At 33.3% G+C, this 16,026-nt stretch overlaps 1 protein-coding gene across 1 annotated transcript; it reads left to right on the forward strand.

The window, feature by feature from the left end:
- Positions 1–380: 380 nt before the first annotated feature.
- LOC127844042 (leucine-rich repeats and immunoglobulin-like domains protein 2) lies at positions 381–14,699 on the forward strand. The gene is made up of 6 exons (XM_052373998.1): positions 381–1,301; positions 5,894–6,021; positions 11,396–11,609; positions 12,550–12,861; positions 13,241–13,264; positions 13,530–14,699. The coding sequence occupies exons 1-6, from the start codon at positions 1,223–1,225 to the stop codon at positions 13,649–13,651; spliced, it is 879 nt and encodes a 292-aa protein (XP_052229958.1). The 5' UTR covers positions 381–1,222; the 3' UTR covers positions 13,652–14,699.
- Positions 14,700–16,026: the final 1,327 nt, after the last annotated feature.

Raw genomic sequence — 16,026 nt, forward strand, 5'->3', positions numbered from 1 at the left:
TCCGTTCTTTAGTTTTGTTGCAGTGCAGTGGGCACTATTTGAGGTGGCTAGGACGCCCTGTTACTATGATAACCAATAATCAACAAAGCATATGAAGCGGGATTGTTCGCCGGTAAGCATCAGTTTGTATTGGAGCGTTCAGTTGAACAATGTAGTGACGGTTTAATCATTGGCCGCATTGATGAAACTATGTTTTAAGATACCGGTGAGTTATAACATCGCTTTAAAGCAAACAGTGAACGAGCTTTATTGAAAACAAATGTGTGTAATATGCTATAACCTTGTCTCCGAAAATTTAAATTCATTATTAACATGTCCGTATAACAGGAATAACATGAGCTTATTATGATAACACGGGCGGTAAATTGTTTGATGTAAAATGACGTGAATATTTGATTTATGGCGGATCAGGGAAGCTTTCATACAAGTTTTTAAAACCAACTTATGTGCTTTCGGTGAGGTGTTATTGGCAAACGCCTAATGCCTTTGTAAATTGATGCATTATTATGGAAATAAAGAAGATTATATATCGACGCGATCGGATATCACCGCGGCAAATAATTTGATTATCAAGGTACGAAACATTGACCGGTGTTGTTGCTTAAGTTATGAAAGTTTATGGATAAACAGTCCAAAAGACAATTGAATGGAATTAAAGTTGAAGAACTTCGTCCATCGACGAAATGCAAGGTTTATGGAAATTATTGTATTAGCCCCGCTCCAACTTTGAAATAATTTCGATCAAAGAGATCGATCATTTTTATTCTGATGATGGTGTACTTTGTGATAGGAAAGCGGAGTCAATGTCTAGCTCTAACATTGATTCATGTTCTGAAATATGTTCTGAAATATGACCACATATTTCAAACGAATAGAAGACTTGAAGGAGATTGCTGATGGAAAGATAAATATTTATGAAAGACTTAAACTCAGTATGAATGGAGAAGTATTTTATTTCGAAAAAGCGAAAATTTTTTCGGCTAGCGTTTTTGATATATTTTGCAATAGTCTAGTCGCAAGTATTTTATATTCTTATAACTTGAGTGTTAAATTGTACGATTGCTTAAACTAAATGAAAACTCATAAAAACTAATAAAAATTATAATTTTAATAAAATCGATGCTAAAAACATTTTTATTGTAAATGCGTTTGATATTAATGCGACAAAACAAACAATTACACTGGATATAACCATATTGTATACACAACAAGAGCAAAGATCATGACGTGTACAGTCACATTGTTGGAGATTGCGGCGGTCTTGCTTATGAACGCGGCACTCGTAGTTTCTGAGTTTCCAGGTAAGTTACATTGTCCTTGCTTTGATATTAAGAATGCACACGATCTGACCTATTTGTTTTCATAACATATAATGGCAAAATAACCCCTTAACAGCATATTTTTTACCCAAAACGATCACTTTATCCATCGTTCGTTTTTCAATCCAAAATGTAATTATTCGTTTGATCCATTAAATTACAGTTCACTAACCGTTATAAATCATTTGCAGCTGTTTTGGTGTTAAAACGAGTTTATTGATGTAGTATAAACTATCTGTTATAAAAGTCGTTGATTTGACACAACATAAGTGCCCTTTTTTAAAGTATCTCTGTTATATGAGACAGTTTAATGGTCCCCACTGAAGTGAGAACAATCAATGATAAAAGTCAGTCGATGCACATGGCTCCACAGTAGCATTCCTATTCAGATATAAACAATATCGAGCCAGGTTGATAAAACGACGAGTTTTTATTACTGGCATTAAACCGAATCTTAATAAACAGTTTCACAATACCAGTGAACGTTTACTGTAGGTCTGAACGTCATGTGTATCTGGTTCACAGTTTTGCTGTCAAAAACATAGCAGTTACTTACTCCCCAGGGGTCACCTTTTTGAGGTCATGCATTTGTTATGAATATCGTCTCTATTATATTTACAATGCTGCGCTTCATCTGCTGTTAATTGATTCAGATAGCATTCGGGTGAATATGTGAAGATGTTTATTGTTTTTGACAATATTGCTTTTATAAAAACACGTTTTTTGGATATTTTGCTGACATTCAGAATTTGTTCACAATTGTACCAGATTTCGAATTTGGAACTGTTCGATAAACAACTTCAATATTGGTAGCTGTATGTCATAAATGAACACTGGCAAAGATGTGAAATGGGTTACGTAAAAAGTGATAACATTGAATATTAAAAGAAAAACCGTAACTTTGACACACATTTTGATTTTTCTAACTTAAACTACGTCGATAATGCAGAATCTTACATTTGCAGGCAATGGTTGTTTTGATCATATCACAAATTTCATGTGTGATAGATGCGAACGGTAAACAAGGATCGATACCTTAGAAAATATGTATTGAGCCGCGCCCTGCGGCCAGCATAGCTCAATACCAGAGCACTCGCTTATTCTGGTCTGGAGCTCAGCTATTTGCTATAAAGCCCCGCAAACTGGCGGGGTCTCATTAGCAGACTGATTGGCCCTAAGCAAGAGTGTGCTAGTCATATTTGATAAGATACTTTTTCGCAAAACACAACTCAACATGCCTAAGAAGAGTGTAATTATGTTTTGCCGACGATCAATTGCATACGCAAGAAGAACTATTCAATATGGCATTATCGTCCCTATATATGAGTGCAAGAACTAGTAAAAAATATTTAAACAGTTATTGTGTTTACAAGAAAGTATTTTTAGTTTCATTAATCTTAATTTAACGGTAAAATCGAGCGTTTGCATATTTGTGGCGAAAGCGCAACCCGTGACTTCTCGAAAAGCATCCATTAATCATTAATATTCATCTGCCTTCGGAAAAAAACACATACATTTTCTTTCGGATTTGATCCTAGACGTATCCTGTATTAGCAATAAATATTTCGATGCATTATCCAGACGTCTATTAAAAAAAATCTTATCATTTATCGCAGATTCTTGCTTGCTCAAAATGTTCAGAAATTCTATGATAACTGTGTGACTTGTTGGAGTGAAAATATTCTGTAAGACAAACAGTTTTGTGATAGTATAACGGTTTGGGTCATCGTTTTACCGAAAACAAGTATCAGCATATATGGCACAATCATTTTTCACATGAAAACTGCACATTGGTCATAAAAAAATTATTATCATAATTAGAAAATCATTGTGAATTTTCCGGTTTTTATCAGTCAATGAACACCATTTTGAGTTCTGATTAATTAGATATAAACCAAGAGGGATTTGGCGCAAGTATTGTGTAGACACAATATATGAAATATTAAGTTCATCGAATGAGAAAACTATATTTTTTATGATGTTCTTATAAGTTGATATGGAATATTATTTTACTCGTTTCATTAAAATCGAATATTTGTTTCTGCACGTGGTTTATCGTGTGCATACCCGAATGTAAGTTATCAGTTTTACGATCCAAAAAATCGGATAACCAAATGAAAAGTTATGATATTAAAAAAAAGAATAAATATTCTCTGTAAGCAGGCAAGTATGCACCTTTTTAAAGTGATAGCCTCTGTAACTTGGCAAAACAATCCGCAAGAGTTAGCAATCTATTCTTATACCTAGACTCAGATACAATGTGATTTCTTCAAAAGTAGGCCTTTGGCGTGTTGGCAATCTAGTAGCAGTCAATGACAGGAATAATCACGCGTAAAAAAAATTATGGTCAGTTAAATCGAAAATAATTAGTGTTCGCGTCACTCTACAAACAACTATAAGATGGTATTTGCCTTAAACCGTACCAACTACGTATTTGCGCAGCAGAAGATATTACAGAAAATAGTATTGCTTGAAGCAACATTGAGCATTGCCTTTTGGTTAGTTTAAGGTGTTAACAATATCTGTTCACACATTGGCAGAATTACAATGTTCAAAAGTAAATGCAAATTTTTGTTACAATCTGAAAAAATATTCCTTTAAAACAAACGAAATACAACGCATTACAAAGAGCATATCATGCAAAAATCTGTTTCGGACAAACATTAATTGAACAATACAACAACTATCTAACGCGCATTATGTATAATTTTTATTCACAGAGTTTAAAGTAACATTACTCAAAATCAACGAAAGCTTCGTACAATATTTCGTAAAATAAAGCTAAACAATTAAAAATCATTGTTCCTTATGGCAATTGCCGAAATTTCAACGCCAGATGTGGTCTGGTAAAATAGATGTTTGTAGATACAAAATGCTCGTTTTTATTATTGTTTTGTATTGGTACCATTTTAGTGTTCTTGTGTCGTATGAATAGATATATTCGCGGAAAATTAAAATGGAATTTATCGTGTCACAAATAAATAAAACGAGCATTTTGTATCTGCAAAAATATATGTAATCATACTACACCCAGCGTTGAAATTGTGGCTCTTGCTATATGGAAAAATGATTAGGTGTTAACATTTTTTTCGAAATTCTTTACGAAATTTTCGTCGATTTTGAGCCTTATAGAGGCTTTGAAATATGGCTTTAAAGCCCAAATTGCCCGCGTTTATATCACTGTTAACACGGGCTATAATCACAAAAAAGGAACCCTTTAGTAATCAACTGATTTTCCTTGATATTAAAACTACTTTAAGGCAGTTTTTGATAAATCTTGTGCATTCTGTTACGTCAACGAAACAACATCCTATCATTGTTTTATACAAAACTACTTTGTGTGACCAATGCATAAAATTGCTATTCGTAACATACTTCTTTTTATTGATGCCATCAGCTGGCATTCCAACAAAGTGTTTAACATACGTAGTTTATCCGTCGAGATGTATGTACTGTTTCTCAGCAAAAATAACGTAGTTTGTGATACCATCACGCTTTTTCTGAATGATGCGGTGTTAACGTCATTTGCTGGTTATAAATAACGAACGGTTACATCGTGGTGAACTTTCGAGACAAGATGGCTTAGCATAATATGTCCTCTCATTAGCGTGTTATCAGTGTGTTCATAAATATAGTTATTGTATGCATAAATACAATTCAATTATGAACTGATTCTGTCTCAAATTAGCTATTTGTGATGAATAATTGAAGCCAAATAATCCTTATAAGAATATCACATTTGTTGTAAACATTAAAAAATATAATTGATAGGTTTTTAATTTTATTATGATTGGTATTCTGTTTTTGTTCATTAAGTTCTTATGGCATGCCCCGTTGAAATATTTGAATGACTTGCATGTTTTTATATTTTGTTATGGTTTTCAACTATGCTGTATCTTTAAATCACACGCATTCAAATACTAAACCAACAAATAGTGACATCAGTATTAAACTCGTTTGAAGTATTGAAAATATCGAAAATACACAAGTAATAGCGATTGCAAACATTGTTTTTTAAATTATTGGCAATATATAATATGTAAAAAACAAGCAACAGTAAACGCTGGTTTCATTTAGTATTTTAGTTGCAGTTACAACATTATTATTTCAATATTCTTCTGATACTGACATAACTGAACAATTATGCTTTGATCTGCAAATTTCAAACAAACATCAATACCCAGAGAATGAAAACATATTTTGCTATGCCGGAATATACTTAAAGTTTGCTGTTACATATCATATTTCTAGTTTATTTCAATCTTATTTACGGTAAATGTCCATTCATAGAGATTTGCTGTACATGAGGATTTGGATTGAACTAACATTTCGCATAAAACAAACGTAATGCACTTAGACAAAAAGGGACAAGTATTTATGTTCTTTACTCTGCACAATTAATTAATTCGGGATTTTATTCAGGGTAAAGATTGAATGTTATTCCATATTGTGCAACAATAAAACAGAGTTGCTTACAACACAAATCGAAAATTTATCTAATATAATAGTTGCGAATTATTTGTCCTTATGTGTTTTTTGTGCATACGGTCCTTTATCGTCGACCTTTTTTTCAGCTTCCGGTTTCAACGTCAGACCAGAAACGCCGGCTCCCGAATTCCTGCCGAGTCCCTTAAATGTAACTTTCCGGCGCGGGGAGATGGCAGTACTGAGATGCAGCGTTTACAACCTCGGAACCAAAACGGTTTGAAACTACCTCTCTATTTATGAACTTTAATATAAAGTATTGCCGTTTGGCGCTTTAACAATTCTATTTCTAAAAACGCAAATTTAAAACAAGAAAGTATAATTTATTGTCGATAATCGTTTGGTTCGAGTAGTTTGATATTATTAATTAGCGTTTATGTTCAAATTATCAAAAAGTATATAAACTATATAGCAAACTTTTTCTTCATCAAAAGAATGGTTCTTGAAAATTATATGTCCTTTGCATACATTAGGATGGACTAAACATCAGGAAACATGTTTTAGGAGGCTACGTTAAGGACTATTTATAGTTACATGTTTTGGTTCTTTATAGCGGTTGAAAAAACACTTACTATTTTCTATGAAATTTAATATTTGATGGTTAAACTGTGCGTTTGGGTTTGAATTATGGATGCCTCTTATTTAGGCATGCATTGCCCTAAACGGTCACCTAAATTATGTTCATTATGTGCTAATATATTGGATACATTTCAGCTAAACAGATAATAATTTGTTTAATATATATATCATATATCATAATCGCATACCAACACCGGCGATTACAAAGTATATCATACCTTTAATGAATTAACTGCAGAACTATTGCGCACCCTTTACCGAGTTTTAAAGATATCACAGCCTGTCAGCAAACATCGATGTTTGTTGAAAGCTAAGCATGCAATTCGTTTGAGCTGGAAAATAAATGTCTCCGAACTGAAAATCGGAACCGAGCTTTATACTTGAGTCTTATTGTATTTATATTAGAGTGGTCTTTCAATGTCGATTTCAGTTCGTATTCCTAAAGCATTGACTTGAAAACATTTAGTCTGATTGTGTTTTATGTGGCAGAGCTACACATAACTGTATTTTTCTAGTTGCATCTCTTTTTAATAACCATCATTATATAGAGAATACTAGGTTAGCGTTGAATACAGAGAAGTTTATGTTGCGAGGTTTAAAATTCCGGAAGCGCGAGCCTTTCGGTGTTCGAGCCGAGCAACATAAACTTCTCTGTATTCAACGCTAATCCTAGTATTCTATTTATCCCATTTGATTTTTTTCAACGTGACATATAACATAAATAGATCTAATAACCTTAACAATAATTTTAATTCAGTCATAAAAGCGCTTAAAATCTAACAAATGTAACCATGCGTAGATATATACATATTTGTTCTGGTACGCAAAATAGTCTTTAAAAAATTCACACATAAACTGTAAAACAAGTAAAAATATCACCATACTGGTATGCCTACATTCAATTTTACGCAGTATGCGAATTTTAACACATTACGACCGCGAAAAGATTTTACTTTACTATAATTCATTTTATTTTCGAAAGAAAATGATCAAAATCCAATATCGCGGCGATTGCTTCTGACAAAATGCTGTCGATGTCAACATACATGTACACCATCGTACTAAATACTAAATAAACTGTACGCTGAAGTTTCTTTAGCTATCGAAGACCTTGACAATTTTGACGAGTAAACAGACAATAACAGCGACTGACACTTTATTTGACAAAATATACAGGGCAATACGTTTTCCGACTTCGGACGACGAATTTAAGGACGCGCAGAACGTGTTTTTTATATAATGTTATGGGTATGCCGTGTGTGATCCGATACATCAATGGCGCCCATGTAAAAATCATTTCCCCGAGAACAGGGAACGACAAAAGTACACACAAAAATCAAAACACGTAAGAACTAGTATCTTACCTTTAATTATTCTTTAAAATCCATCTACAGTTCGTTGCCCTGTTCCGACGTTTCACCGGTTCCGATGGAATCCGAATGTACTTTCAGTAAATAGCGGCGGCCACAAAGCGAAAGTTGTTTCGTTTTACACGCACACGTGCCATTGTTGAACAAGCAGTACATGATTGATGAAATCTTTATCTTAGGTAACAAAATCCCAAATACTTTATGGCAGGTTAATTTTTTTACTTGGTTGAAAATCGGACAAATGACGTTTTGAATAATGAGTTTCATGTCAAATTTTTCTTGGGCATGGCAGGGCATATTTTATAGTGCAGAAGTTATTGCACAGGTACAGACAACATATGTTAAAAATATGATGTAAATCAATATCTGTTATCTGAATGAAATTATAACAAAAATAAATGGATAACTTTTGGCCAGTTCCGATGGATTTGACGTAACATTGAGTGGTGAGGCTCCTCAGGGACAATGAGCAAATTCCTGCAATTTTACAGTTTTTGATAATTTTTTAACTAGTTTTTGTTGTATTGTCAGATGCTCAGACTCCGGTTACATTTCAGTAACCTATTTATGTTCGTCTGTCTGTCTGTCCATATTTTGATATGAAAGAGATTATTGAAATATTTCCAACACATGGCGGTATACATGTTGATATAGACTCCTATGGCCCAAACACTAAGTATTGACTGTAAGCAGGCATTGACATCCGATATCACCATGCTTTTTCAATCATTTTCTGTTTCTCTTTTATTTAATGTATTCTCTTTTTCTTCAACATGAACTTGGGACAAATTAGGCTTTATAACAGTGGGTCAGACTGCAGGACACCACGTAATAGTAAATACAGTTCCCGGAAGCTAGCTCAACATTTGAGCCCAGCACAGTAAAAAAGCTACAAAAATAACTTTGACATATAAGAGGGGATACAGAGAATCACCTGGTATATTGATTAGAGTGAAAGAGGCCATAGAAGATGTAGGAAGAGGTATTCCTTTAACAAGAGCAGATAGGAACCATGATTTGTCAGAAAGTTTCAGAGGATCCAGATGGTTGGGTTCAATGTGATATATGCGACAGTTGGATCCATGTTTCTTGTATTCCCGAAGACCATGACTATGATAAGACTGCTTTAACCTCTGAAGGAGTATAATTATTTTGCCATTTGTTTGTCAATAAAATAAAATATGCACTGTTGTAACTTTGTTGGAATAGTTTACGGTGACATTGTACAATATACACCAAGTCTTGTATGCTTAAGATATTGTAAATGTGTGTCCATAGTTGTGTTAAATTTTCAGCTGGAGTGCTTGTATCAGAAATGAGCCTACTTTGTATTATGTAGCTACATGTAATAATTGTAATAACGATAAAAAAACCAACATAAAGTCATAGTAATGGTTCATATGTTTTATTATTGAAGGACAATGCACATAATTATATGTACAAATGTACTTTTGTTTTGCGTCATTTTTTTACATCTCTTGTATCTTCATTGCCTCCTTCTCGGGCATACTATCTATGGCATCAGAGATGATTTTAAAATCATTATCTGCACAGGTTATGATGTAGTCACATGGAATGACCACACCCCCACCTGTTGCTTCCGGGGCTGGCCAGGGCGCAAAGCTAGGGCAGGGCTCTCCAGTGGCTAAAGCAGTGATTTTACCCTCCAATTCTATGATATTTCTGAATGCACCAGCTAGTCCTCTTGGCACACGGCCTATGGGCAATCCTGCAATGTCACACAATATTAAGAAACGACTTTGGTCTGTTACATTCTGTCTCATTTCTGGAGGAAAGTCCTCAATAGGTGGAATCCACACTAATGCTGCATTTTCATCATGTAGATTTGTATATTCCAAGTCCACATTTAACTCGGTATGCATTGGAGGCCTTATTTTGAATTGGTGATAGCCTTTCATAACGCTATCTTCAATTTCGTACCTAAACATGGTGCCTATTTCCCAATAGTTGTCCAAATATTATTTCTGCAGCATATTAAGACGTTTTGCATTCCCCTAATTTACCTCTTTTAGTGATTTTTACGGGTTAGTAAAAAATAACGGTGAACCGTCGGAACTGAAAAGAGGCACCGGAACAGGGCAACAAAGTGCGATGTAAATATTTATAAATCTGAGAAAAACTATTTCGAACTTCAGGTTAATCTTTTGTGATAATTTAGGCAAGTAATTGGTCGACCTATCCCAGCATAAACATTCTTTATCATTGAATGTTTTGATACAATTTGGCCTGTCGATGTCAAAATCCCGTCGGAACAGGGCAACGAACTGTAATAATCCATTTAACTCAATAATTGACGATTTTGCATCTAGGGCCTTTAATAATTAATATTATTTTAGCATAGTTAAATAAAGACCCTTATGCCATTCTATCACTTTACTCAAATGAGTTTATGAACACGATAAACTTTCTTCTTCGTCACACGCTACGTCATGTACTCTACATTACTGCTGTTCAAATGAACCGGAGCAGTTTATATAATAATAGCCGTTGGTAAACTCGGTTGCATTTGCAGATTTCTGCATACAAACATAATTATGTTTAAACTTGCACACTGTTTTATTTATCTATGGTAAATGCCCTTATTGTACGAGAAAATAATTTAATATATAAATACACAAAGAATGGAAAACATTCCAGTACACAACAGATAAATGAGTAGAAAATACCCGTGTACAAAATGGGACGTTCCAAATTCCAGTGTGGTGCTATTTTTACCATCTTATACTTTACACAGCTCTATGCCTAACGTGAATTAAATAGGAAAGCAAACATAGCAGATTATTCATGAACTGTGCGATATGTGTATGGCTTGTTGTACATTCTTAATATTTAAGTTAAATGTCAAAAGTATATGCTTTGGTTATAAACAATGCACATTACACAAACTAAGGAAAATGTGATCAATTGACAATTCAGATATGACGACATACAGTACATGTAGAAAACATGTGAAATAAGTCGCGTTTATAATAAATCGTCAAAAAAAATGGGGAAAATGACGCAATAAGTATGTCATTTTATGACGCCATCAATCAGCTGATTCATTATACGGATGACGAAAAATTATGTCATATGACTAGATTTAAAGGTTGAAGGTCGTATAATTTTGAAGCTTAAGTTTTGTCGACTTTGTTATAAATAAAAAAATAACCAAACAAAAATCGTGTAATTTCAGATTTTATTTCAACATTTCTTTTGGTGAATATGTCACATATATGTTTTTCTGCAAAATATGCACATTTTCTTCTAATGGGTGACCTTAAAATTCGATCAATGAACCAAACAATATCGACCTAATTTTAGCGCATATCGCATGACGTCATTTAAAAAGTAGTCCGTGCACGCGACAGGTATATTCCACAGTGTTGAATACAAGCAAGTATATTTCACAACGTGTTATACCGTCAATGTCGCGGTGAAAATGGGATACAATTTTATTTTGATATATTTATGTAAACGTTTATACACAAAATTCCGCCAATGTTATCAAGCTATATTTATTTGAAACTAAAACAAATAATTGAAAGGTAAATTGTAAACTTCATCAAAATATTTTTTTATAAAAGCGTGCATACTTATATTTACCAAATAATTGTGTAACACTACGTACTTATTGTCAAGGTTGTTTGGAGGCGCCAGGAACATTCTTTCCCATTGACATCCGGTACAATGACCGTTGTTGCAGACGACCGGATACAGATTGGTCACGTTGACTTCAAGAATCAATGGGATCTAATGATTAAAAATGTGAAACCGGAAGACGAGGGCGTGTATGTGTGCCAGGTGGCATCAACCAATAGAAATATACGCCGAATGATCTCTCTCACTGTGATTGGTTGGTTCAATTTTTTGAATTTGATGTCTTTTACGTTATTCAAATTGTGTTTGTGTTATACATTCCGTTTGTCTCTATTTTAATTAAATCATTTAAGACTACGTTGTGCATATGTTTAAGATATTCATTTTTTCCACGATGCACCATTATTTTTTTATCGCTGTGGGTATGTATAAAATTTGATAAACACATTGCAAATAACAAAAAATTATTGCATATAACAATGTGTATAAAAATATGTTTTGCAAAAAATGTGTTCGTTGTTTTGTAAAATCTCCGATTATAATCTTAATATATATATATTCATCATGTTAATTTGTATTCCAATGGGAAATTACGATAACACATTTCCGTAAGTTCTTTTGGACTTTTAACAGCGCTATTCCCAAATGAACACTTAAAGCACAATTTTTCGGAGCCCGTTGGGTGAGGGTGTCAACTGCAAACAGGCAGTTACCTTTTAATAAATATAGTTAGCTTTGACCAAACATAAAATTTATTATAAACCAAGCTTGCAGGAACACCAAACTAGGTGTGTGCACAATAATTTGATTTTGAATGAAGGTACAATGTATTTTTATTAAATGTTGATTGTAAATGGGCTTCCATAGGAAAACAGTTGAATCATGACCAAGATCATTTTTTTCTTAAACGGGAAACACGATCCGCTCAATATTGTACATTTTAAAGGGGGCATTTACATATAGGCCTGGTTTAGAATTGCTTTTGAGATCAGTAACATCACGGTCGAGGTAATTGATAATATAAGTAGAACAAATTGTCCGCTAAATAAATTTAAAAAGAATTATATCTATAACATTGTATGTGTGTAATTATATAAAAAAACATAACGGATTTTCAATGTCTCGTATCCCATCCCCATTCCTCAATTTTATCCGTTAATATGTTAAGAGTATGTTCAGGCTTTGTATAATTTCAGATTCAATAACAGAGGCCACGGAGATTTCAATCAGCGAAGAACAGTACGTTGAACGTGGCGAACCAGTCGCGTTACACTGCAATGTCACGGGGCAGCACTATACCCCGGATGAGATAGATTGGTTCCGAAACGGCGAAAAAGTGACGTCGGAAAAACGAAGGGGCGTAAAATTGTTAAAACATTTATCAATTGTTCATAGGACGTTTTCTAGTATTTTGAGCATAGATACAGCAACCATGGGAGACAGTGGTGTGTATGTTTGTAGGTCGTCCAATATGCAAATTGCTAATACGAAAGTCCACGTTTTAAACGGTAAGGACATATTGTTGTTGAGTTTTTTTTTAATCATGTATACAATATACGCTAAATATGTTTTAATTGTATTTAAATACTTATTAAGTGCTGTAATATGTTTGACAAATGTAAAGAGTTTCATATGATAATATGCTATTGTTAAGTGATGACAACATACATATAATTAAATAATGAATACAATAAAGACAAAGTAGACTTTTTTGATTTCATTCGCATGTCCAACTAGTATAGCCTGTTGATCAAAAGTGTTTGACCCTTTACTTTGTACTTTCATAAAAGTGTTTTAAATTTTCAAACTGTATAAGCCTACATGCCTTCATGTATGCGATTGACAAGATTATAATCGTGAGATTAATGCTTCACATTTTAATTTCAGCGGAGACTTCCAATAAAAAGCGAGGTAAATTAAATTAATACCCATAATAAATTAAGCAAATAAATACGGCAATGCCAAACTTGACAAAAAATGAGCATAATTATCAATCCATAGAATGTTCCCGTTTCAATCAGTTTAGGCATGCATATTACAATTTTGTGTATCGATATATAAAGGAAAAATAAATGCACGAACAGTTACGTGTCCTGAAAGTCCTAATGTTTAATTGTAGTGCATTATATAATGTGAACACGACGCTGTTTTAGCAGTTCTGTGTGTATCTTTCCAGGTACATATCGTGACGGACAAGTGTCAAATGGGCAGAAGTCATCTACTTCAAATATTAGGCAGCCGATATTCGCGTTTATTTGCTTGTGTTATTTGCCGATGTTTAAACATTTCTTCATGTGAAATGAAGGTAAAATAACCCTTTAGAGCGAAATAGTTGGACTGAGATCGTGAATGTGATTATAGCGTCAGCACCGCATTAAACACGATTTCCAACTGACAGCGTTTATTTCGGTCTTGGCTTTGACGTCTACAACACAACCCGTGGAATAACAAACAAGCAAATCACAGTGCCTCGTGCTAAACGGAATGCATAATACACGATGGCATACAACTCAATTCCTCAATTCCAATGAAATCTTCACAACCCTGAATTTCTGCCCGATCGTGCTGAAGATATTACGATATCGAAATGAAGCCTATGATTCGTATGCGGGTTAGGACCCGGCTTCAGATATCGGTAGTATACAAACATGCCAGTCATTGAATTGTGTGTGTGTACTTGGACACGTTTTCAAAAACGAATTTCTGCCAGCTATTTTCATAAACAATAAATGGTGTTCTATGTACATTCCTGCAATACTGATAGTTGTGTGGCGTATATGCACGTTAAGTAGCTGTTTACATCTTCGACGTTTATAGCATATTAATATACATTTGATCCTATTAATAATTAGGTTTACTCTATTCTCATATAAAATAAGCTGTTTATTCATGAAACAAGAATTTACCATTTCTTCTTATGGCATCGAGGCAAACAAAAGTATCTTGTTATCACATTTCATGGCGGCCACGAGGATAGAACGATGATTTTTAATGCAAGTTCGATAATGTCTTGAAAAATCTTATTTCAATATTGACTCGTTTTTATATAGATATATAAAACTTATTTATCGGTTGTGCTCATTGATGGATTATGATTTTTCTATTTTTTAAAGACTATGTTCACGTCACGATATTGTAAAATCACGAATTTTAAGAACAACCGACTAAATATATTTGCCATTTTAAATATCTTAACAGAGAGACAGTGAAAAGCAAACCGTTTAAAATAAATATAAATACACAATTAAAGACACTATTCTGCATAAACGTTGTTCACAAGATAAATTGTTTGGATGGTATTACCTTGTTGACCAACTATATCAATGAAGTAAAATGGTAACTTGAAAATTGTTTAAATAGTTGTTATTATTTCTTCCATAAAGGTTGCCTTCTGAATTGTAATAAAGTTATTTATCGATATATTTGTATGCTGAAGTGTTAAACATTGACATTATTTGGAAAGTGTACGGTTGAGACCGATTATACACCATAGACTCGGCTCTTTGAAATATGCATTCCATTACTTACGAATCATTATCTTATGTGATTATATTTAAGTTTGTTAGCACTCAATGAATCATTTGTTGTATGGATTTGCAAAAGATATAGCATTTAAATAAATATACAGTTTTGTACTTCACAGTAATAAGATATAATTTCAAGACAATAAAAATTCCAAAACCTTCCGCAATTTACCATTTACTTTAATCAGATCACCCAAATCACGCATGTGAACACACATTGTTCTTATTATGTTAGTTTCGTAATTAATTCATTGGAACTATTAACTGTATAATTCGAACCACTGGAAAGACCGAAAGCTTATGAAAACTGGCCGTTTCTTTTTGATGTATACCTATTAAGTATTGATGTTTTCGTAGGCTCATTGTAAATCTATGTTCAACACAACATTTATAAGACTAAATATAGCATTAAATCGTGAATTTAAAGTGTTTATTGAAACGTGTAGTTGTATCACACCTTTTACCAAAACGTCTCACTCGAATGCTGGTTTACAGTAATTAACTTGCATGGAACTCAAAATGTTTACCATACAAATAGCACACGAGTCTTTTCCGGAAGTGAGGGTGCCATTTTTAGCATGAAAACATAGTGGACAATATGTTAGGCTAGTCGCAATATCAACGAAGAAGTGTAAACAAAACGAACTTTTTTCTTGTGTGTTACATATGTTTATTCTATTATTCAAACATATTATGCACAGTATATATTCAATATGTATAAATTGTACTGATAGCGATTAGAAATTACATTAAACTGACACAACATCCAGTTTACACATTCTTTACCAAAATTGTTTATGTTCATACATTAGGTATCGATATTTATGTATTTGATTACTAACATTCTTTAATTTCGTTAACTAAAAAAGCGTTGTTTAACGAAACGCTTTAAATGTCATTATGTTCAAAATAAATCTCTTTAGGACGTCTTTTTTATTCTTTTACACGCACTTGTCCACTTATTATAGCATTGTACGTATGCGTGTGATAGCGTTGTATTTATATAAAGTATAAAACATTATATACAAGTTGTAACATGTCAAATATAAGATATTACAAAGCGCAACTTATTCCGGACCACCTGGCATTACAGGAACCTGTTTGACAGTCCGTTATACGTCACTTTTATAGTTTTGGGCTGTGTGATTG

The sequence above is a fragment of the Dreissena polymorpha genome, chromosome 9 (assembly GCF_020536995.1).
Source record: "Dreissena polymorpha isolate Duluth1 chromosome 9, UMN_Dpol_1.0, whole genome shotgun sequence".
NCBI classification, from domain to species: Eukaryota; Metazoa; Mollusca; class Bivalvia; order Myida; family Dreissenidae; genus Dreissena; species Dreissena polymorpha.

Bases quoted from the DNA above. Each gene is read 5' to 3' on its own strand.
- LOC127844042 (XM_052373998.1), top strand. From the start codon at position 1,223: ATGACGTGTACAGTCACATTGTTGGAGATTGCGGCGGTCTTGCTTATG. The intron at 11,610-12,549 runs GTTGGTTCAATT...GTATAATTTCAG, and splicing joins GATCTCTCTCACTGTGATTG to ATTCAATAACAGAGGCCACG. The intron at 12,862-13,240 runs GTAAGGACATAT...TTTTAATTTCAG, and splicing joins GAAAGTCCACGTTTTAAACG to CGGAGACTTCCAATAAAAAG.